This window comes from Triturus cristatus, chromosome 3_2 (assembly GCF_964204655.1).
Source record: "Triturus cristatus chromosome 3_2, aTriCri1.1, whole genome shotgun sequence".
NCBI lineage: Eukaryota > Metazoa > Chordata > Amphibia > Caudata > Salamandridae > Triturus > Triturus cristatus.
In genome coordinates, this window is record NC_140584.1 from 837,034,818 (window position 1) to 837,056,856 (window position 22,039).

The window sequence follows — 22,039 nt, forward strand, 5'->3', positions numbered from 1 at the left end:
ACCTACCCATAGCCAGGAGCTGAAATTGTCCCAGGACCAGAAGCCTCTAACCAGTGAATAGCATTTGCAGGGGAGGGCTTGTTAGGCACCAAATGCACTCCATCCTGTGCCTCATGCTCTATTGTTGTGGAATCGGCATGGAGGGGGGGTTGTGAGGCAGCATCGGCTACCCTTGAAAGACCGGAATCCTAGTGTGTGCACGAAATAAAAGCCTAACAAAAGCAAATTGTGGGCCGCTTTTCTTAAAGCGCCCCACGTTGCAAAAATAAATATATAAATATTTTTTGTTAAATTAACCCGCATTACTCGCATTTTGAAAAGAAGATGCGCTGGCGCCATTACCGATGTGCCATGTTGTAAGAAAAAAAACATACAACGTTAGCACAAACAGTACGTCGTGCGTGCTTCTGCAGCTTAACAAAAAACCCATTAATTAAGTAAATTGTCCTCAGCAACTGGGAATAAAAGCTGCCAAGTAGCAACACAAGTAAAAGGTCCAGTCTTCATAGGAGGTTACAAATGCAAACAAGGCAGTACTAAGGAGTGACTAACAAGCCTATTCATGAGTCAAAAGCAAGCATTTACAAAGGACAGTAACAGAAGCCAATTGAAAAGATTGGCGGAAATGGGCTGAGCTTCTATTCCATACTTCAATACAGCATGCCTCGCAGAACAGCGCATGCGCTGCTCAGGCCCGGCCTAAAAACCACAGTTGCAGAGGTTGAAATTGTTGCTCTTTCAGCATCAGGTTCACTCATTGAAACTGGCATGTGATGCAAAGCTGGAAATCTAGCAGCCTCATCAGTCCCCGTAATAGGAATGAAGATTTTAACCAGGCAGGACTCTTCTTGGGGTAGTTTCTCCAGAGAAGGGAAAGGATGTATTGATCTACTCCGGAGGCGCCTTGGTGTATATGGTGGGCTGCTGAACAGAATCAACCGCATATTGCTTTTTAATGTGATCGATTGGCACCTTCATATTCTTCTTTGTAACCTGAAGTGGCAAAATTACTCTCTGAGTACCTTCCACCCTCAGAACTAGAACACGTTGACTATATAATGGTCCATAGACTAGCTTGACCGGGATTTTTTTCCTGAACAAGCATTCCTACTTCAGGAGGTCCCCATCAGCAGCTTTAGTAACTTCATCCTTATTGGAGCCAGAGGCAGAATTTATACCGTTGGATAATGTAGTTCTAACAGCCTGCAATAAATTTAAGTGGCAGACAGAATCTGTTTTTTTCAACTCTGCCACCTTTTCAGGGACCTCAAGATCAGGCACGTACATTGGTACTCTGAAGAGTAATTTATATGGGGTGTGACCTCCTAGTACACCTCTAGGCAGCTTACTTAGTGCTCTCTCAACCCCATAAAGTCTATGCAGCCAGGTAAATTCTGTAACTAATACCATAGCGTTCATGCTTGTTTAAGTGTATCGTTCTCATTCTACTACACTGTTTGATTGCGGGTGCAATGGGTGATATAGCCGTTATACTACCAGAGCAGACATAGCATTCCTAAATACAATTGTGGCAAACTCAGGACCATTGTCTAAATGATGGGTATGAATACTCCCATTGCTAATAGACACAGTCATTATTTTATGACAGCTTCATCAGTGACAGGTTTTTGTGGCCAAACCCCAAAAAATCTCTTGCATGAATCGAATGCAAGCAATATTTTCTTACATTGACTTTCTGGAATGGCCTGATATGGATCGAGGAAAATTACCCTGAACTGTTTATCAGAGATAATAGGGGGAGTTTTTACTGGTCTTATAACAGTTAAATGTTTTAGTTGTTGGCAAATATAGCAGTGTTGTACATATTGTTTTGTAAGCTCTGTGAATATGGCCACCTGTATCGTTCGTGTAGCATTGCTACAGTAACAATGATGCGAGCATGAGCTGAAGCTACCCCCTCATGAGCTGTCCTAATTAGATAAAATCTAGCTCACTCATAAGGTATATGCCTATACCCTACCCCAGAAATAACAAGCATTTGTAATGCAATAGGTCTAGCATTTGTGAGAGTTTAGGCTATTGGCATTGTAAATGACAATGCCTTTTATTTATCTGTTATGATGATTAACACATAAATACAAGGCATTGTCATTTAGAATGCCAATAGCTTAAACTCTCGTAAATGCAAGACCTATTTCATTTCAACGAAGTGACCGCCATTGTCCAGTGCTGCTTGGGAAGTGAAAGCGCGCATGGCACGCTGAATGTTGCAGGAAAGCATGTCGTGCCTGCAGTAGGAGAAACTCATTAAAGAAAATAGTGCTTACTGGCTAAATAAGATACTGTGTAACAACAGAAGTAAAAGGGCCAGTCCTCATTGTAGGTTACAAATGAAGACCATGCGGTACTAAGGAGGGACTAAGAAGCCTATTAATGAATCAGAAGCCAGTATTTACAAAGGACAGTGACACAAGACAATTAAAAATATGGGCACAGAGTGGGCGGAGCTTCAAGTCCATACTCTAATACAGCATGCCTTGCAAGCGCTTCCCTGGCTCAACCTAAAAACCATAGGAACATTATCTTTAGTGGTGGTGTAAGAATATTTGGAGGGGAAACCGTCCGGAGGCTTTTCTCCGTCCAGTGTTCCTTGTATTGCCACTAAAATGTATGCATCAATCTTAGTTTGAAATCGAGTTACAGGGGCCACCTTGAAGGGTTATATCACTGTTTTTACAGTCAAATCTGCTACACAGTTCCCTTTAGTGTGAATTCCTTCACTATTATGGGCCATGGCATACTGTTCACTAACCAAAGAAAGGTTGTCCTGTAGAACAGCTACCTTTCTTCAAAGTTGTTTACTTTTTATTGATTTCTGCCTTGAATCTCTTTATGCTCCATTGTGATAAATCCACATTGTAGGCTTGTATGCAGAATGCTGGCACAGGAAGAGTGGGAACTGACAGATCTGCCTTCTGAAGGGCAAGTAGTAGCACATGTATTTCTGCTTGCTGTGAATTGGTGTTGTCCAGAACTTTAGTGTGTGTGTGTGCAGTGCTTTGAAGTCATCATGTTAAAAACTCCTTGCATTGCCGCACAAGTCAGAGTATTTCTGCTTAGTGCCAACCACAGGTTGTACAGAGCCATCAGCATAGAACACGCTCTTATACCCTTGTATGGGTAAAATATTCAGAATGCGTGGAATATTCTGTGTGTGTTGCAAACATTCCTGAGTGTGGAGTGTTGGGTCATATTCAAATTTTATGTCAGTGGCATTTAAAGAAGGGCCCCACTACACCCAACGTAGGTGTAGAGTGCTTGCATTAGGAATACCCAAAACTAAAATAATTTGTTTTGCCTGTGCTAGAGGATTCTCCTTCAGTATAGCTGTCTGTCCTGCAGTGAGAATTCTTTCAATAGGAGTAAATTGTTCCTCAGCAGAGGACTATATGTGTGATCTATATGCTATAGACATTGTCTTTACCTCATTGTAAGCTACATATGTGTAGCCTGAAATGATAATAATAACCTCCATTTTTAGGTTTGTCATGTCCTGCATTTGTAAATATTTAGCCTGTAACAAGTCTGCTTGCAGTCCATGTAAGATAGCTGTGTATGTTTTGTCCAATTTGTTTCAGAAATCGTTGGAGTGATTAATTCATTTAAGGGCATTACCTGCTCGCACAGAGTGGTAGGTAAGCTCTTTCAAAGATAAGAAACCCTATTAAGGATTGTAACCTCCTTAAAGTTACAGGCCCTAGTGGGGCTTGGAGTTTTTGGAGGTTGTAAAGTAGCACGCTGCTGTAGAAAGTCAGGTGCCAATCCTTTACCCTCACTGGATAATTCATATCCAAGGACTATTACATTAAGCTGTGCAATTTTAGATTTCGTAAAATTAATTTTATACCCATTTCGGTCTAAAAGTGTCACTATCCTGTCCACCCTTGCCAGGTGTTCAGTCAAGTCATCTTCTGTTATATAGATGTGATCAATATACAATAGCTCTCAGCATCTTCTTGTAAGATCTCCATTATACTTACTGCAAAGAGTCCAGGATTGTTCTGATAGCTCTGGGGCATTCTTGTATAAGTGTACTGAAAACCACTGAATGAAAAAGCAGTTAGATACTGGGATCCAGGTGCGATGTTTTGACCAAAGTGTGCATTAGATATATCTAACATTGCTTTATATTTTTTACTCACTGGATTCATCATTAATCAGGTGCTCTGACCATTTAATTAGCATGTGTATGTATTTTACGTTTACATTTCTATCATGTAATACTATTCTATATGAATTGGCAGATTTTAACACAAGGAAAAAGAGGAACGTTTATGGTGGAATCGCAAGGCACTAGTATACTCTATTTTAATTGATCTAAAACAGCTTTTATATTGCACTTAGCCTCTTGCTTAAGAGGATATTGAGCCTGAACTTGGGGTTAACTCCTTAATCACATGTGAACCTGATTATTTGTCCCACCTCGCTTAGTTTCTATATAACGTAGGAGCATGGTTTAGGGCACATTCCTACACACAATTTTCCCTGAGTTTGTCAGGTGCTAAGGAGGAAAAAGCTTCCAATATTACCTTCTCACCTCGAGGTGCATCCATTACAAAAAAAGACAGAGGCCAGTCAGTCTCTGCAAGTTATATCATAGGCATCCAACAAATGACACCAGAATATAGCTCTAATTTTGCCCAATATTTCACCCTCAGTTTGTATTTCTATTTCATAAACCCTTTCTGGAAGGTTTACATACCAATACAGTGCCTCGGCCAGTGTATATCCTTTAGCTGGAGTCACCACCAGAGATGCACCTTGAGAATCTGTCTCACTATAATCATTTTGCTGCACTGTCCAGGGGCTGTATTGTACATAGTGTGTCTGGGGCACATCGGGCGTGTGTGCCCGCTTTGTGTGCCCCTGGGGCACTATGGTATTACAGAAGCGGCTGCAAGCACTTGTGCGTCCCATTCTGTAATACTGATAGCGCTGGTGCACATGTAGCCCTAGTACTATTTTGGGAGTGCTTTCACTCATTTGCATGGAGGTATGGCCCCCTGAAACTGAGGGAATCATGTTGACCCTGCACCCATGCCCGATTACGGACTCCGGCACAAAACCAAACATGTTTTTAGTAAGCATACTGACAGTGCGCCTGAGGGCAGCCCTAGTGAGGGAGAAAATGGGATCCTATGGACCCCCAGGCCTCCCTGTGCAAGCAGTTGCAGTCATTCACTGCACCCTCCGGCAGGGGGATCTCTGTCCCCTCTTTACAATGCAAGCGTGCCCACACTGTAAGACAGAGAGCGGCCTGTGAGCAGCTGCTCCGTATTTCAGTTGAATGCACCGAACCTAGGGCAACTGTGAGTTTGCCGCCGCCCTGGGGGCAGCATATTCAGTGCTTAATTTGAGCCGGGGCTTTCCGGTGCTAAGCACCAGCACTTAACTGGTTTCCGGTGCTTGGAACCGGCACCTAATTGTCAACACCATACATAGAACAGTCTACCACATGGTGGCGCTGTTCATCTAATGTAGAGATGAGCAGAACAACAGTTGTTTAGGAATATAATATATATTAAAATTGCCAATACCTGCCTCCCCAGCCATTCCTTTAGGTTTGGGGACCTGGAATAATCTGAAATGTCGCATTTACATGCGAGAGAGATGATTAGTAGTTGTTTTGGCAGCGATGACAAGAGCGATCGGTGGTGCAAGCTGCAGTGGCCTCCTGGTCAGAGCCCTGGCACGATTTTACAAACTATGCACTGAGCGTATTCATGATAATGAGGCACACTGACCTGCTCTCTGCCAGGTGCTCCATTTTTTTAAAAGGTGCGCCTGGCCACGTAGCCCCTCTTTTTCTCAGGGACCTCAGTCCACCAATCCATGCTTAATGTTCTTGCTACCCTGATGGGACTTGTAAGTCACAATAGGATTCTCTCACAGATATCATGAGTGATTATAAAATGTGCTTGACCCTGATTGGCTTGAAAGTCTCAATGAGATAAATGCATTGTAGGGTTGATGAAGAGGCAAAGTCCCAACTCTCAGTATTTACAGACTTTCTGAGCCACTACTTTGGAGCAATAATGAGGAGTTGAAAGGGGCTTTCCTGAGTTTTGGAACCCTTTTAGTGTAGGGCCACGATATAGTGCTTGTAAGGTAGCTGTGCAAAAAAAGAACTGTTGCACCCCTCCCCCCGCAAATGCCCCATCCACACTGTCAGTTACAAAGCCTTCCAGGGCCCTTCACTCAGCTCACCAGCACTATACTTGGTACCAAGACTTACATTAGACTTGAGTCTGGAATATCCCATGCCGAAAACTGTAGAGTCCGCCATCTTAGTGTTCAGGACTGTACTCCGTGTCTATGTTGCACATTGATAGGGGCTAGGGGAAAGGCTTTTTCTACAAGAATAAATATATTCCTTGGGGGGGGGGGGGTGGAAAGGAAAAAATACTACTTTACTCATATGATGAATTTAGGAATGCATAATTTTATCGACAAGAATTTTATCTACAAGAATAAATATATTCCTGGGGGGGGGGGGTGAGGAAAAAATACTACTTTACTCATATGATGAATTTAGGAATGCACAATTTTATCGAGGTGTCTGAATTACAGATGTTCCTAAACCCTCACCCATGTGAAGATATAAACCTATGGATGTAGCTTTCAGGATATGTTTGTGAACTGGTCCTCCTGTGTTTGGAGGCGGGCCCCTTGTCTGTGGTACCCAACCAGCACACTCTTCGTGGTGTTCCCCACACTGCCAATTTGCGATCAGCAGAAGTCAGTCCCGGTGCCCTGTTCAGCTCTGCACATTGGCCTGGTGCATCCTGGTGCTGCCGGTCTTCCAGCTTAGGAGCTTACGCTTTCACTATAATTCATGTCAGAGTAACTTCTGCCCTGTACTGCGCCCAGATGCTCCAAAACACCAGCCACTAACCTCCACCCAAAGCCAGTAGCATCTGTCCTTAAATCCATTCCTTACTGCTACTGTCTGACCGTGATCGCCTCTTCTTAGAGTCACCTAGAAGGAATTCCGTGTGACACCAACTCCCAGTCCAAATGCTGAAACCGGCACTGTCTTAGGCGGATGATGGTATGTATGTGGTATTTGTACAGCTCAACCTAGCCGAAAGGCACTGTACAGGGCCGGGTTAAAGATGCAGACAGGGATTGGAGAGGAAGCTGCGTCCTGAGTGTGGCGGTTAATATTTACTTCTTCATAAAGTAGTGTTCTTTAAGGAGGCGTGTCTTCAGTTCTTTCCTAAGGTGGATCAGTGTTGGGAACTCGCTGGCTAATCTGTTAAGTGAGAAGACATGAAATTATCTCCATTACCTACTCGTCCATCTTCCCGTCCCATACCTTAACAATGAGCAGCTTGTATGCTCTGCAGGAACTTAGCAAAGTCGAATACTTCCCCCAGTATGGCACTGCCTACCTTGTCCGGCACCATTACAAAATAATGGGGTGACCCATACTAGTTCATGGACCTGGGTAATGCTCGGTATAGAAAACAATGGTCCTAGACTAATTGCCTTAGGAAGGTATTCATTAAGTCAAAATCCATGAACATGATACAACTAGAACTCAAGTTACATCATAAGTGTACTCCAGTAGTTTCTCAATTCAATTAAGTATATCCTCAAAAAGACACACAAGCACCATAAACGGCTTCAATAGTGACTGTTTAATCTCACAGTCATTATAACAGATCACTGTAGGGAACGTTTCAAAACAGAAAAGAGGGTTGCTCCAGGGGCTGCTTTAGATTGGCTGGCTGCGTGATTAACAGCTCCCCTCTGTTGTACTTTGAGGGGAGTGCTTGTAACCTGCTGCTGTGCGCTATGTAATACCAAGCTATTGTTTGGCGTTCCCTCAGTTTGGTTTGGTTTCTGGCTCCTTTCCTGACTGGGCTCATGGTTTGGCATTTTTTCTCCTTGGGCTCTGTTTGCACTCCTCTTTGGCTCTCTGCTAGCCTTTTTGGCCTTCTGGGGTTCCTTGGCCACGTTCCTTTGTGCTGTGCAGCTTGGTCTGTGCCTCTTACTCCGGGGATTGTGTGTGCGCTTTCTGTTATATCCTCTTAAGTGTCCTTGTATCTAATCCAGCCTAAGATTTATGTTACTTGGAACATGGAACTAATAAAGAAGTCTACTAAACTGTACATGGCTACATGTGTCTACCTGTTTAAGGACAAAACACATTATTTTGACCATGCTACAACTGTGATGGTGTTGGCAGCTTTTTGATCATGGGTATCCCCTCTTTGAGTCCCGCTGCTGGTTCTGTTTGACCTGATGAGGGTCCAGGGAAGGCGTGCTGGAGGGGTCCTTGTACTTGGGGTTCTGCTTGGGCAGCCCTTCTGTGGAGTATCGGTGTGTGTTAATCTCCCCTCCTCTTGTGCTTCAGTCCTGGCCTTTATTTTGCCTTGCTATTTGTCTTTCTGTCTTTCTCTGTACGGAGAAGGTACTTTGGGGCTTTTATATTTTGGATTCCTTCTCCCCACTGGTGGGGCCCCTCTCAGTATGCTGCGGCTGATTTTGGTTGGGTTGCGGTCCACTTCTGTTTTTTGCGCCTCGTGCCCTACTGGGTGCCTGTGCGCTTTGTACTTGCACATGTCTCAAATATGGCGTGTGGTGGCCAGGTCCTTTTTCCTTTACGCGTTCTGCTGTGGTCGTGTTTTGCAGTTGCTTTTCCTTCGTGGCATCTCCGACATTAGCTTTGACTGGGTCTGGTGGTTTTGTGGTCTGTTGCATCCACAGTTGGGGCCGTGTTTTGTCCTTATGGTCCATTTAAGATCCCGGCGGGTCCATTCGGCTTTTCCTCCTTTTGGGATCAATGTATTGTATGCCCTAGGTTTGGGTGGCTAGTCCCATCTGTTCTTCATCGCCCATATACTCTTCTGTAACAAGGTGACTGTGCGCTTTACATTTGGTTATGTTGCGCTCTCCTGGCCTCTGTTGAGTTTGCCCCTACTGCAGGGATTTTGGTGTGGGGGAATACTCCTTTTTTATATCTGGTGGGCTTTGGCTCCAAATCCGGATTTGGTTTCCTCCCGTCTCTCCAGGGGTCATAGGGGTGTGTGTTCGAACGGACACCCAGATGGGGTGGTTCTTTTTAGGTCTCGCCTGGCGAACGCAGATTTCACTTTCTCAGTGTCTCATTCCTTCTCCCTCGATGGTCTTGGGCACCGATGAGTGCGCCTGGGGGAGTGGCGCTGCTGAGGGATTCCTGGCCTGCTGTTTGAATTCCTAGGCTCTCCGATATTTGTCCTGGTGGCCTTGTGGCGGGCACTGTCTTGGTTTCCCTCCTCTTCTTCGGCCCAGTGCTTTTTGTGCTCGGACATCCGTCCTGGTTGTTTATGCCTCAGCCATCTGGCGGAGGGAGTTTTGCCGGTCTCTGTTTTCTGTTTTATCCTGTGGTTGGGCTCCTTTGTGAGCCTTGGGGAGTTGGGGGTCTCTCTTCTGAGGGTGGTGATGGGCCTTTTTCTTTCTTTTGGCCCTTGGGTATACCCCTTCTCATTCGGCCATTTTTTTCGTGGTTTGACCTTCCCTGGCTTGGTTTCTTTTCCTTGGCTGTGTTGGCCCTTCTCCCTCTGTTTGCGGCTTGATTCCCTCGTGGTTCAGCCTGCACGTTTTGCAGCTTCCTTCCTCCCATGGCCCTTGTTCTCTGGTTCCTCAAGGGGCCGTTCAGCCTGTCATCTCTCTCGTGCCTCACGCTGGGAGTTTGTCACTGGGATGGATGGTTGTCCCCGTTCGCTCAGGGTTGTTCGCTTGCGGTACCTCACTCCTTCTGGTTTTCTCGTGCACCTTCATCCCTGGTGTCTTGCTGTTGTCATTGGGGGTGCTTTGGCTCTTGGTGTGGGGCTCCCTTTTTGCAGTGTCTTTATGCTTCTGGACCATGTTCCCTGCTCAGCGGTTCCCGCCCGAGGTTTTCCATTGGTGCTTCGGGCATTGCCTGGTCCTACTGTGTACCTCTGTTTCCTGTTGCTCTCGTGGGTTTTTGTCCTTCTGGTGTTTTCTCCTGCATCGTCTTCTCCAGAGATGGGGGTTCTCCATTCTATGGCTGTGTTGTGGGCTTTGGGCGGTGGCTTCCTTTTGTGTTGCCTTGGGTCCCTCTGGGTGGGGTCTTGTGCCCTGCTTGTCCCTTCTGACTTGTTCGGTGTTTTCCTCATCCTGGACCTTGTTTCTGGTTGCCTCTATCCATGATTTGTACTGTTGCTGTATGGTCCACTTCCCATGCTTTTGTTTCCCCTTACCGTATTCTGTTGGGGATGACATCTTCTGCTGCTTTTGGCGCTCGTGTTTTGGCTCATGTTTTGTGCTATGTACTATTTTCTTTTGTCATTACACTGACCTGTAGGTTTAGCTACCTCCTTCTGGTCTTTATGTTTCAATTACCATGTGCTAGGGTATGGGCTCATTGTTAAGGAATGGGATGGGAAGACGGACAAGGAGGTAATGCCCAGTAACTCACTGGTAATCTTCATTACTCCGAGTCCTGGTCTTCCCGTTCCATTCTTGAGCCCGTCCCTCCCTCCCTGTTACTGTTTATGGTGATTGGTTTGTGTTTTTTCTTCTTCTTGAGTTTCTTTGGTATTCTCAGGATGTGTGAATGACTCACTTCCCCCTTAATGCGGGAAACAGTCATAACATCGCATGCGTTACATCGCATGCTTTAACAACGTGGTTGTTACAACATCGGCGTTGTTAGAACGCAAGCCATTACATCGCAAGTCGTTTCAGCGCCTTGCTGTAGGGGGCACACTGGTATTGGATTTACAATTCAACACCTTCCCTGCTGTTGCACAAACTGGAGTAGGAATAGTAAATTATACTATTCCTAAATCCAGCGCTCCCCCTACAGCAAGTCGTTGAAACGACTTGTGATGTAATAGTTTGCGTTGTAACGACCGCGTTGTAAAGGCATGTGATGTAACGCATGTGCTGCAAATGTATGTATTCCTTTTATGCATGCCGGGCCAGGCAGGTGGCGCCATATTTGGGGAAGTATTCGACTTTGCTAAGGAAATAGGTTTCTGTAGAGCAGACAAGCTACTCATTGTTAAGGAATGGAACGGGAAGACCAGAATTAGTGGTAATGAAGAATAAGGGTGAGTAACCGGGCATTGCCCTGCCTGCTTATGCCCTTGACACAAGGACGGCTGGCGCTAGAGACTTGTCTGTTTTTCACTGTGCCTTATTTTTACTGCCTCTAATTTGTTATGGCTTATAAAAGATATTATCTTTCCACATGACGACTTCAGAATGACACTCATATTTATAGATTTGTGCTGATAACTCTTAAGCTGCACCTGGTGCCAACCCCAACTGATATCCAGTGTAGATGAGGCCTTTCTTGATCTACTCCAGTGCCATAAAGATATGGTTCCTTCCTGCAGTTATGTTGTTTAAATTCCTGCAGTCCTCTTACCCGCATCCCTGCCAGTAGATAGTGCTCCTGCCTTTCGGTCAAGACTGCGAGACAGCCCCTGTTAACTGCTTGGATCCAGAATATTATCTAACAAACGGGATAGAGACTGTGAAAGGGCGGGGGAGGGTTGAGGCCAGTGCATAAACAGGTGTTGATGGTAAAGAGGGAGTGAGATGTGAAGGGAGTGCAAAGTACTATATTAAACAGCAGTGCTTAATTCATAATACAAGAAGTGCCAGGACCCAAAGATTGTCTTAAGAAGTCACAGCTGGCAACGCCCACTGCTGGCACTTCCCCCTCCGGCGCTGGTCCCACCCCCTGCAGTCGCTGGTCTCCCCCTATCGTTCTGTCTCTTCAGCAGGGGCGGATGGCATACATATGCACCAGTTGGGCAACTAAGTGGTGGGTGCGTGCATGGCGAGTGGCAAATAATTAAAAAAAAAGTCACTTAACTTGCCTGCTGCACTTCCGACGTCCTCCTCAGTCCTTCCTCTGTCGGCTCCGTAGGATGCAGCCTCCAGGAAATTCCACTAATCAATCCTGGAGCTACTCACCCCATCAAGAGAGCAGCGCCAGGATTGGATGGAGCATTCTGGCTGGATACTCCTACAGGCCCTATAGGCCTGCGCTTGGTCTCCACCCAGCTGTCCAAGACAGCTGAGTGAAGAGCTGCAAAGTGCGCATGTCACTTTGGCCGGCACAAGAGAGCCGGCCTAATTGACATGCGTACTTGCTCCTCCAATTCTCTATGCTGCCAATCGGCAGCAGAGGAGGACACGCCCCCATTTATCTTGGCTGTAGGCTGCTGCGTGCTAACAGTGATAAATAAAATGGCAATTAAGTGATTTAATTGCCATTTTATTTTTCACGTTTAGTGCCGCTGCAGCGGGCACTGCTCTTCAGATAACGAAGTACCTGATTGAGTCTGGGGGGGCAGGTTACTCTGTTACAGCGTATAATGTACTTGTTATAAAGTGGGCATGATATCTGTTACGTTTGTGACGTGCTAACCAGCCTGCCAGACTCTAAATCAGGCTCATAGTTCCAATGTTAGCACTGTTGCTGTGCGCAGAGCCAGTGCTCCCTAGCTAGATCTGTGCATCATATAAATACCAATAAATACATTACATTTTGCTATTTATTTTTAAAAAGTATTGCTCCTTGTTCGTATACAAAGGTGAATACAATTGTTTTTTCAGGATGTATGACATTACTATACAAACTATTACAAAGCATACTTTTACAACACTTTTTACAACACAACTTCCATTACAACGCATGCTATTACAATGCAGGCCATTACAACACACGCACAATACAACGTAATTTACTATTCTAACACTGCCCGGTGCTTACCTCAGGGAAGGTGCTGATCAGCGTTGTAATGGCATGCGTTGTAACAGTATGCGTTGTAATAGAACTTGTGTTGTAAAGGCATTGCGTTGTAATGCCTGCGTTGTAATGGATGTTTCCTGTTTTTTCATGTTTGGTGTAAGTAGCTTTCATAGAACTACTTTGTTCTTTTGTTTTTGATATTGGTACTCCAGCCTTTACAATGAAACATAAACTAGGGGCATCAGAAGTCAGTCAAAAAGCATGATTCGAGGGGTTCCTGCTCTGTCATAATACAACAATAAAACTTCTAATTATACTGGCTGGGATTCTAGATCAGGACGCATCCATGCCCACCGGTCATACATGCATCACTAGATTATTCAAGAGGAAGGCGCATAGTACAGACCAGACCTACCCTGTCTCAATTTCGCCAGTGACTCTCCTTGCTTGGAGTGTGGTTTTGTGTGCGGCTACCCGTGTGTGCGCCTCACAATTAGAAATGCTGATGCTGAACCAGTTAATACAACGTGTTTAACTGTCAGACTCTTGCACATTGAGCTCAGTCGTGAACAGAAGCATGCCTGTTAAGACCTGGTGTTAGAAAGTGAGTTCTGGTGCTCAGCCCGGCCAAACACCTTTACAAATTAAGCATAGTGCAAGGGCTGAGGGTAGTTCATGAGCAATGGACAAGTAAAATGCCTAGTCAGTGAATGACAGTTCCCTAAAATGGCCCCCATAAGTATGCCCTTGTCCAAAGCACTCCTACTCCCCTTGTTGGGGATGGATCCAGCATTTTTGCTCTGGAGTCTCAGAGACCCTTCTGAGAGAGTCCACAGTGACAAGGGAGTCTCACATAGTGGAGGACTGGGATTGATCCCTTTACCACTGGGAACTGTCTCCTACCCTGCCGGACGTCGGACACTGTGTTCACGCTGGGTTTTCAACCCCCTCCTCTTCCCTCCTTCATTCTTCTAAGTGTGCCCGTGACCAAAGCACTCCTCTCCCCTAGTTGGGGAGGGATCCAGCATCTATGCCCTGGAGTCTCAGCGACCCCACAGAGAGAGTCCACCACGACAAGGGAATCACACATAATGGAAGACTGGGAATGATCCCTTTACCGCGGGGAGTCATGTCCCACCCAGCAGGACTTCAGACACAGTTTCTTCTTCGTCTCCTCGCTGTGTCCCTACCCCTCCCCCACCTCTTCCCTCCTTCATTCTTTGCTTGCCTCCCCTATTCCTTTCCTCTCTCCCGCTGCATGCTTTGCTTATCCTTGTGCCTATGCTCCGCTTAATCTCCCTCCACGTCACCCTTTTACATTACCCTCTTACCCTTCCACACGACATGAACCAACGGATGTAACTTGTAATTGATGTACCTTCTGTAACAATTTGTAACTTGTAATCTATGTAACTCTCCTCATGTAAAGCGCTCTGATACCTCCGGGTCTAGCCAGCGCTATATAAAACTCAAGTAAATAAAAAATAAAAAAGACAGTGGTGCAGGAGAAAGGGATGACTTTAGTGCAGGAGCTTGGCATGTGGTTAGTACCAAGGGCCAGAGGTGTGTGTGGTAACTATGAAAGAGTAACTAGCCATGTGGATGTTCGCACTGAGGTACTGTGGGTGTGCACAGGAGTGGCAATTTGTGTGTGTGTGTGTGCGCACAGGCGTGCATAGGAAGGGACTTTAGAGTGCCACGGGAGACCAATGTGGCCCTGTTACTTCCATGTTTTGTTTATTTTTTTAACAATCGCCCACTCTTCTCTTGCAGCACTTGGAGTCACGAATTCGATCCCTTGGCCTCTCGCACATCCGGTTGTTGCTGTCCGAAATCTTTCCTCAGAAGCTTCAACTCTTTCCAGAGGTGGACGCGTAAGTATCTTGGAGGTTGTGGCGCTTGTGCGTGAATGCAGCATGTGCGTTCTGGTGCCACAGGGCATGGCACCTCAGATTGAGGAACAGGTATGCATCTTTGCACTGGGATCAGTTATCCTACTGCATGTGTTTGTGTACCTCCCCACTGTGTATACAACTGTCAGAAATCCTACGCGGGGATCTAATTTAAAGGCTGGATGCCTCGCGCCGGTGGTTTTTTTCAGTACCCTGCAGCAGGGTCGGATTGGTATCACAATTTGGCTCGGGCACTGCCAAAAAAAGTGGGCCACTTTCGCGGGGTTTGCACTTTCATGAAACACTATTTGCTTACTCTCCTCAGAGCGCTCTCATTTGTAGTGAAATGTTTGGTAAATTAAGCATTTTAAAGCTTATAGAGGCAGTAACATTGGTAAAGACTAGGAGCGCAGCAGTGCTGAAAACTGAGTACTTACTTGCAGTCTTAACGCCCTGCACAATGTAGTTAGATACTCTTTCCTAACCAGCTACGTCCTTGGCTCTGATCATCAAATGAATCTGAAATATAGTACCAAGTCAAGGGGACAGGGTAAGACTGGAATCTCTGGATAGAACAGTAAAAGGAAGAGCAGCTCTGAACATCTGCCTTGGAGAATAGAACCTCTAATGGCATACACTAAAGAAATGAATGTTGCATATCAGCCATAACAACATTTTGCAAAACTAAAAAGAAATGAAATCTAGCTCCCTCACACATTTTGCACTTTTCCCTGAACCTAAGTACCTTTTGCTGCCTTGTCCCCATCCCCTCTTTTTTGTGTGCACTATTCTAGGAGACAGTGATCCCCAGTTCTGCTGGGCAGCACCAGCTGGGGGGAAAGAGGAGGTGTACAGGGCGGTAAGGAGGTAGTGTAATGAGAGAGGTGAAGTAGAACCAGAAATCAGGTAGTGATAGGTGTGATGGGGAGAGACCTAAGGTAAAGACAGAAAGATCGGGTAGCCAGAAGAAAAGGTACATAGCTATAGAATGAGGAAGAGGTAAGCAGATAATTAGTGTAAGAGATGTAGGTCATACTTCATGGTCATAGACAAACACATGTAAACCTGCAAAGTGAACCTTCATTACTTTTCCAAAGAGAATATGTTTCAAATGCCACACTGAATTCAAAAGAAGCAATAAACACCCTATGTTCTCAGAATCATAGTTTAAGTGACCTACAGAAAACTAGTGATATTGGTTTAAATATTCCATCTGAGTAACAATCCCTCACATCAGCGCTGTACAGTACAACTGCAAGGATGTGCAACTAATGTACAAAGAAAAAAAGATTACTAATCTCCTAATAACCTCTAATCTTGGGTTCTGGAGTAGCTTGATCCTCATAATAGAGCGCTTCAACTCATCGTCGGGGTAGTAAGCACTATATAAATACAATTTACAATATGCAATTAAAATTAAGCATGTGTTTCTGTGGAATGAAAGGCAGCCCTCACTCTTATTTATTTTTTCACATTTTTACAACTGCTTTGCTGGTATCAGAAAGGCAACGTGGCTTTTAAGTTCATTTGATGCCACATAGCAACAATACACATAAATACACTCCTCATCATACCACATAATTGTAATCAGCATAATTTCACTCAACGCCACACAGTTTCACGCAACACAATTCCAGTCCACACATTATCATTCCACACAATTCAGCAACACACCACATAATTCAACTCAACAACACATTTACACAACACTCCACAGACATCCAGTCCACACAATACCACATCCTGCCACAAAATTCAACAACACACCACAAAATTTAAACGGCACAACATATCACTATACAAATCAAAATGTCATTCCACATAATTACTCTATGACCGACAATCCTACTCTACATAATTTCAGTACACTCAAAATCACATAATTACTATCCACATAATTCCACTGCACACCATGCCACATAATTGTACACCACATGATTCCACAACTAACAATTCCAATCCAAACCACATAATTCCACACTAAATACCTCCACTTACACATGAGTAAAAGACATTGTCATTTACAACGCCAATAGCTCTAACTCTCGCAAATGCGAGACCTAGTGGCATTGTCAATGCTTTTTTTTTATTGTTCTTCCTTTTGACAGTTTGATATTCTGTAAACTCAGCCCAATGCTATTTGAGTGCTATTCATGAGCACCAATTACAGTACACAAGATCAGGTTTTTTTTATTGAAGGGCCTGGGAGATGGAGTGATTTACCCAGAATCATAGGATGTTGAGAGCAGATGCTGGGACTCGAACCTGATCCCCCATCTCTGCAACTCTGACCTTCATGCCACATATGCCTATGCACATGCAAGGCATGAAAATGTGAAGATTTTGTTCTTGGGAAGGGCTCTGGTGCCAAGGTGACAATGGCCTACACCATGAGCAGTAGAACAGTGAGGCCCCTTATTTTACTTATTACTCATTCCCTTCCCAGATCTGCATTAGCTGAGCAACAGAATAAGTGCCAGGCCCCCTTGAATAACTAAATTTCTCAAGCACTCACCAGCCCTCCACTGCCTCAGGTCAGTGGCCTGGCAGTGGAGGGGATTAAGCATTAAACACAGCTGCTTGGCTGTCCATTGGGGAGGGGGCTGATGTGAAGATGGCCCAAGTCACTACATCACCTTGCCCCCACAGTGAGGCCACATCATAAACCCACCACCCCCCACCCACCATGCTCTGAAAAAAAAGTACTGTTTCAACACAAACACTGTTTCTGGGCTGCGTGGGCCCCAGGTGGGCCGAAGTCAGATTTGCTCAAGGGTCTAAGCAACACCTGGTTCCCAGGGAGGCCGATTCTCCTATCACCGGCTCCCCAGCCCACCATCAGCGTGATTGCTTGGCAAGGCAGGGGTCAGGGAGAGGCCACAGATGATCGTCGCTCATGGGGATCACATTGCACGGCCCCCAGCGAAGCTGCTTTACTCTCCCTGCCCAGTGCCTCCTGTGGGCTGGGAAATATTAAAACAAGCATTGGCATAGTCAATAGGTCTCGCCTTTGGGACCAATAATTATTTTGCCATGTTGTGATAAGAGTAATTGGAAAAAGATCTGTTAACAGGTCGGGAGCTCCTTTATAGGGGAGTCTACGCTTACTATAGTCATTAATTCCATACCAATTAAACAATATACCCAGAACAAAAATACCTTCTATATCAATTTGGCAGCAATGCATCTCTGTTTGCAGGACTTTACCTATAAATGTAGCTACCCCTCTATGGGCTGCACTCACTGAAGAGAGACATTCAAACCGTGACAATTTGTTAAACATGGTAAAAATTGACAGGCTACATAGGAGGATGTGAGTGTACTGCAGAAAAATAATATCCGTATTATGAGGGGGTTGCAGTAGAAGGGGAAGCCTTCTTTGGAAGAAGGGGAGGCTGACGGCTGATACGGGCAAGGGCTAAGATCATCGAACAGAGAGGACGTGAGAGCCAGATAACGTGTTCCAAGTAGCTCAAACACAGCACTCTTTAATTAGGAGACTCCCCTTTTCCCAATCAGATTTGTTACTAATTATCATCCTCCTGTAAGCCGGTTTCGAAGCGCTATGACTACGAAGGACCTTTTGCGAGGCATATAGCGCTTTCTAACTCCCAACCTAATTAATGCATCCTAGGGTCACAGGAGTTTTGTAGGTGTTCCTATATATTGAAATGTATAGAAGGGACAAAGTGAATAGAAACCAGAAAGAAAAACTGGGGGGCGGAGACCGGTGCAGTGCGAAGTGGAGCAGAAGAAAGAAGGGTCGTAAAGGTGGTGTGGAGATAGAGCCGAGGAGAGGAATGAGCTGGAGGCTCGCAGGGAACGATGTCAAAAATGAGTTAAGAAGAAACGAGAGTACCACATATTCAAAACGGATCGCATTAATGGGGCAATGGGTCAATGAAGGGCAGGATGTGTGACCAGCTATTATTCTACATATTTATGGGACTTGCCAAAATGCGGTGACCCTCGCTAGCATATGAGGCTTCTGTTACCTCTCCCACCAGCAGCAATATCAGAAATAGTGACTATGGTTACCTCTCTGTAAGACATTCCAAAGGTCATAATGCTCTATGGGTAGAGTATTTGAGCTGGTTTGTGTTGCATGTCATAAACGACTAGGAAATGCCACCACCGTGCCAGGTCGGCGGCGAAAGTGAAAGCGCCGCGTTTGTAGCAAAAGTGCACTAGGGCCAGCACGAGCTCCATTTGTTTCCAATAAAGGCGAACGCGAGACACGGGCGCGATAATTGGAAACAGATGGTGCTGATGCTCGCTCCCGAGCACCGTAGCCCAGGGGAGAAAGAAGGCGGGACATGCACCCGCCTTGGGCCAATTGCGTGCTGTCTTTCTTAGAAAGACGCATGTAAAGGCCAATAGCGGGAGATAAAAATAAAAGCACACCCACAAACATGTGTTTCGAGTTTAAAAGCCCTTACTAAAAGCCTCGCAGAGTAGCGCATGCGCGCTGGCTCAGGCGAGACCTAAAAACGGCCCACAGAGGGCACTGACACACCGGCCCTTTGGCCGATGCCTGACTGCTCGCAGTGCCAATCCGTCCCATTCCCTGCAGACCTTGTGTAGTTTGCATTTGAGTACATGCCACATCCTGGTGGCTGCTTTTAAGTACATTTCAGACATCTCTGGCCTGGTGTTTGGTTGGCTGTTGGTGTTCTGACACCTCTATGTGAGTACCTATCGGACATCCTGTTGCTTGTTTGTGTTCCCTCTGTAAGTCCGGTCCTGCATCTGAGAAACTCGAGAGTATCGGCTGTCTGCATTTGGGTACCTGTTATCCAGGATTGGCTAGGCATATGGGACATAGAGCAAACCCCTAGTAAGTTGAGGACCGTGTGTTGCTTATAGGGGTGGATGAGCAAATGTCCTAGCCAGCCTGGAAAACAGTCATGAGGGACACACTCCATTTTCTTGTAGACACGGACATAATTTGGCTTTCCTATTTGTCCTGTAGATGCTTGGGCTCACTTCCTACAGACACTCAGTATAACGTGGGGCTGGAATGAACAGATTTGCCAGGGCTTTTTTTAGCTCCTACCCATCACTGCCTGTTATGAATTGTGGTGGCCAAGAGGCTGTTTGGCATCGTTCGGTGATCGCGAGACAAGCCAGAGGCAGGGCCTCTCTGGATCAGGATCCAGTCTTTCTATTTCCTTAGTAATTGAAACATAAACAGTAGTGGCTGGTAGGGAACGGTAGCGGGGGAGGTGGAAGGGGGTTGAAAAGAAAGAAAATTAAGAAAACTTACCTGCTGGTTGCATCGCAAGCCGCCGCCTCTCCCCCTCGTCGCAGGAAGCACTCGGGCTCCCTAAGCCAATGACAGTGCTGCGTTGTAGCGTTGTGATTGGTCTAAGCGCAGTGGTTCGCGTTCAGATGGGGACATGGAGCCCATGCATGTTCCCCACCAGGCTGTGTAACGCAGCCTGGTGGGGAACATGCAAAGTGCGTATGAATATTTGGCCAGCCCAAGACGGCCGGTCAAACATTCATGCACACTTTGAGTGTGCGCACCCTTCCTCCCCTGGCCCTTGCTCTGGCCAGCCCGCCCCTCCCCACACCCTTAGCAGGGCAGCCGCTCCTGAACATAAAGTGTGGGTTACACGCTGAAGGGGCATTGGAAGAACCTCTTTAGTTGGAGTATCCTTTTTTATGGGTGCTTTTTAAGTGTTATCACAAATGGATTACCAGTGTTTACATTGTCTTGATGAATGTGCAGTTGTCTAAAGAGCACAGAAACTAATCGACTTGATTCTGATTAGTCACTGACATGACACAGTTCAAAAAGAGACGTGTATATGTTTTTAATACTGTCATGTCCCATGGGTAGAAAAACAAGCATTGGTAATGCATCAGTTTCGCCTATGTAATGAATAAAGAGCTGTTTCATCAATCATCGTCCGGGAGAAGGAAAGAGCTCTCTGAAAGATAACACAGGAGTGGAGAGGATGTGGCGCAGCAGCCAGAGCTGCTGGCTCGAGAGCTGGGGATCCCGGTCCGAGTCTCGGCGGCACAGCGCAACATCCTGTGATTCTTTGCAAATCACTTAATCTCTCCAAGTGATGAATAGTTATATAAATATGCTGCAGGTGTAAAAGGCAAAACGTTATGAAAATATAGTTCCACTAAAGCAGATGTTAACAATATTTTGGCTGCAGGAAATTGATAAAAGAAGCAGACTAGGAACAAGCATTGGTAAATGCTTGAAAATATGCTACAGCCAATAGAAATGGAGGAACGGTAAGTGACACACACACGAACCAATGAGAAGCCAGGAAAGAGAGGAGGCAGGATGTAAGTCCCTTTTATGTTTATATTAAAAACAATAGATTTCTCGAGCGCTGTGCAGGTGAAACCTAGAAACGCTTGCATATTAAGCTTTTTGGGATCCAAATGAAATGGGTAACCCCCAGATCAAGTGTTTGGCCTCCACCTACATTCATTACCGATAGGTTGTTAGGAGTTAGATAAAACACAAATTTAAAATCAGATTGGTCTTGGGCGACTACGATATAAGCACGATAAGACATTCGTCCCTATGATAAAATCTGTTGGTGAAGCCATACTATTGTTTGGAATAAGTGCCCATGGAAGGTGTTTTTGAGAAGCCCATTCTGTGTTGAATGTGTAGGGACACTCAGTAAGGCCTGGATGCTAGGGATCATTTCATATATAAACAAATACTAATTTATAAGATAATCAAAAGGGGTTGGTCGTATTATAAGCAACAAGTTATATCACACCAGAATAACCACAGATGATTGTAAACGTTAGTGTGTACATCGAGGCCGAGTTTCAGTACTCGTCGAGAGTATCCTGGTGTGTCTATTAGACACGAGAATCCTGGCACCTTCTTTTGAGTTCCAGCCATCTGCCTCAGTGCATGTATGTAGGTTGCTGTCACACATGTTGTTCCTTTGAGTACATCAGACGGCCTACTTCCAGGGATGTTTAATCGACAATCCGGCTGTAAGGAGCCTGCTTTTGATTATCTGCCATCTGTCTTGATACTTGTCACCCTGATCAGACGTCCAAGAATCTGAGGAGTCCAAGTGCTAGCCTAACTTCGTAATCCCCGCATTTGAGTACTTCTAGAAAGTAATTCCATTACCTTGGAGATAATCTGGGATCTTTGTTTGAGTGCCCCTTCAGGCATGCTGATTCCATCATTATTGTTGAACTTAATTTGCCTAATTTCTTAGTCCTGGAATGGGAGGCGCCATCACAAGCGAAATGTGCTCAAGTTACCACGAAAAATGGTTGTTGAGTACCACAAACTGGGAGAGTAATGCCGCTCTGGGGATCTTTGTTTAAATCTTATTCTAGAGTAGGAATTTCCTAAACTGGCAGCCCTTGCTTCTCCAGCATTGAGACAGGAGGAGTTTGCATG

General features: G+C 45.4%; 1 protein-coding gene across 2 annotated transcripts in view; it reads left to right on the forward strand.

Annotated features, from left to right (window-relative positions):
* The window catches only part of DPH1 (diphthamide biosynthesis 1), a 1,777,158-nt gene that overhangs the window by 1,555,156 nt on the left and 199,963 nt on the right, over positions 1–22,039 (forward strand). For both annotated transcript variants that reach the window (XM_085649080.1, XM_085649081.1), the window contains one exon: positions 14,516–14,616. In XM_085649080.1, the coding sequence (XP_085505206.1) occupies positions 14,516–14,616 (101 nt within the window). The remainder of the gene's footprint in view (positions 1–14,515; positions 14,617–22,039) is intronic.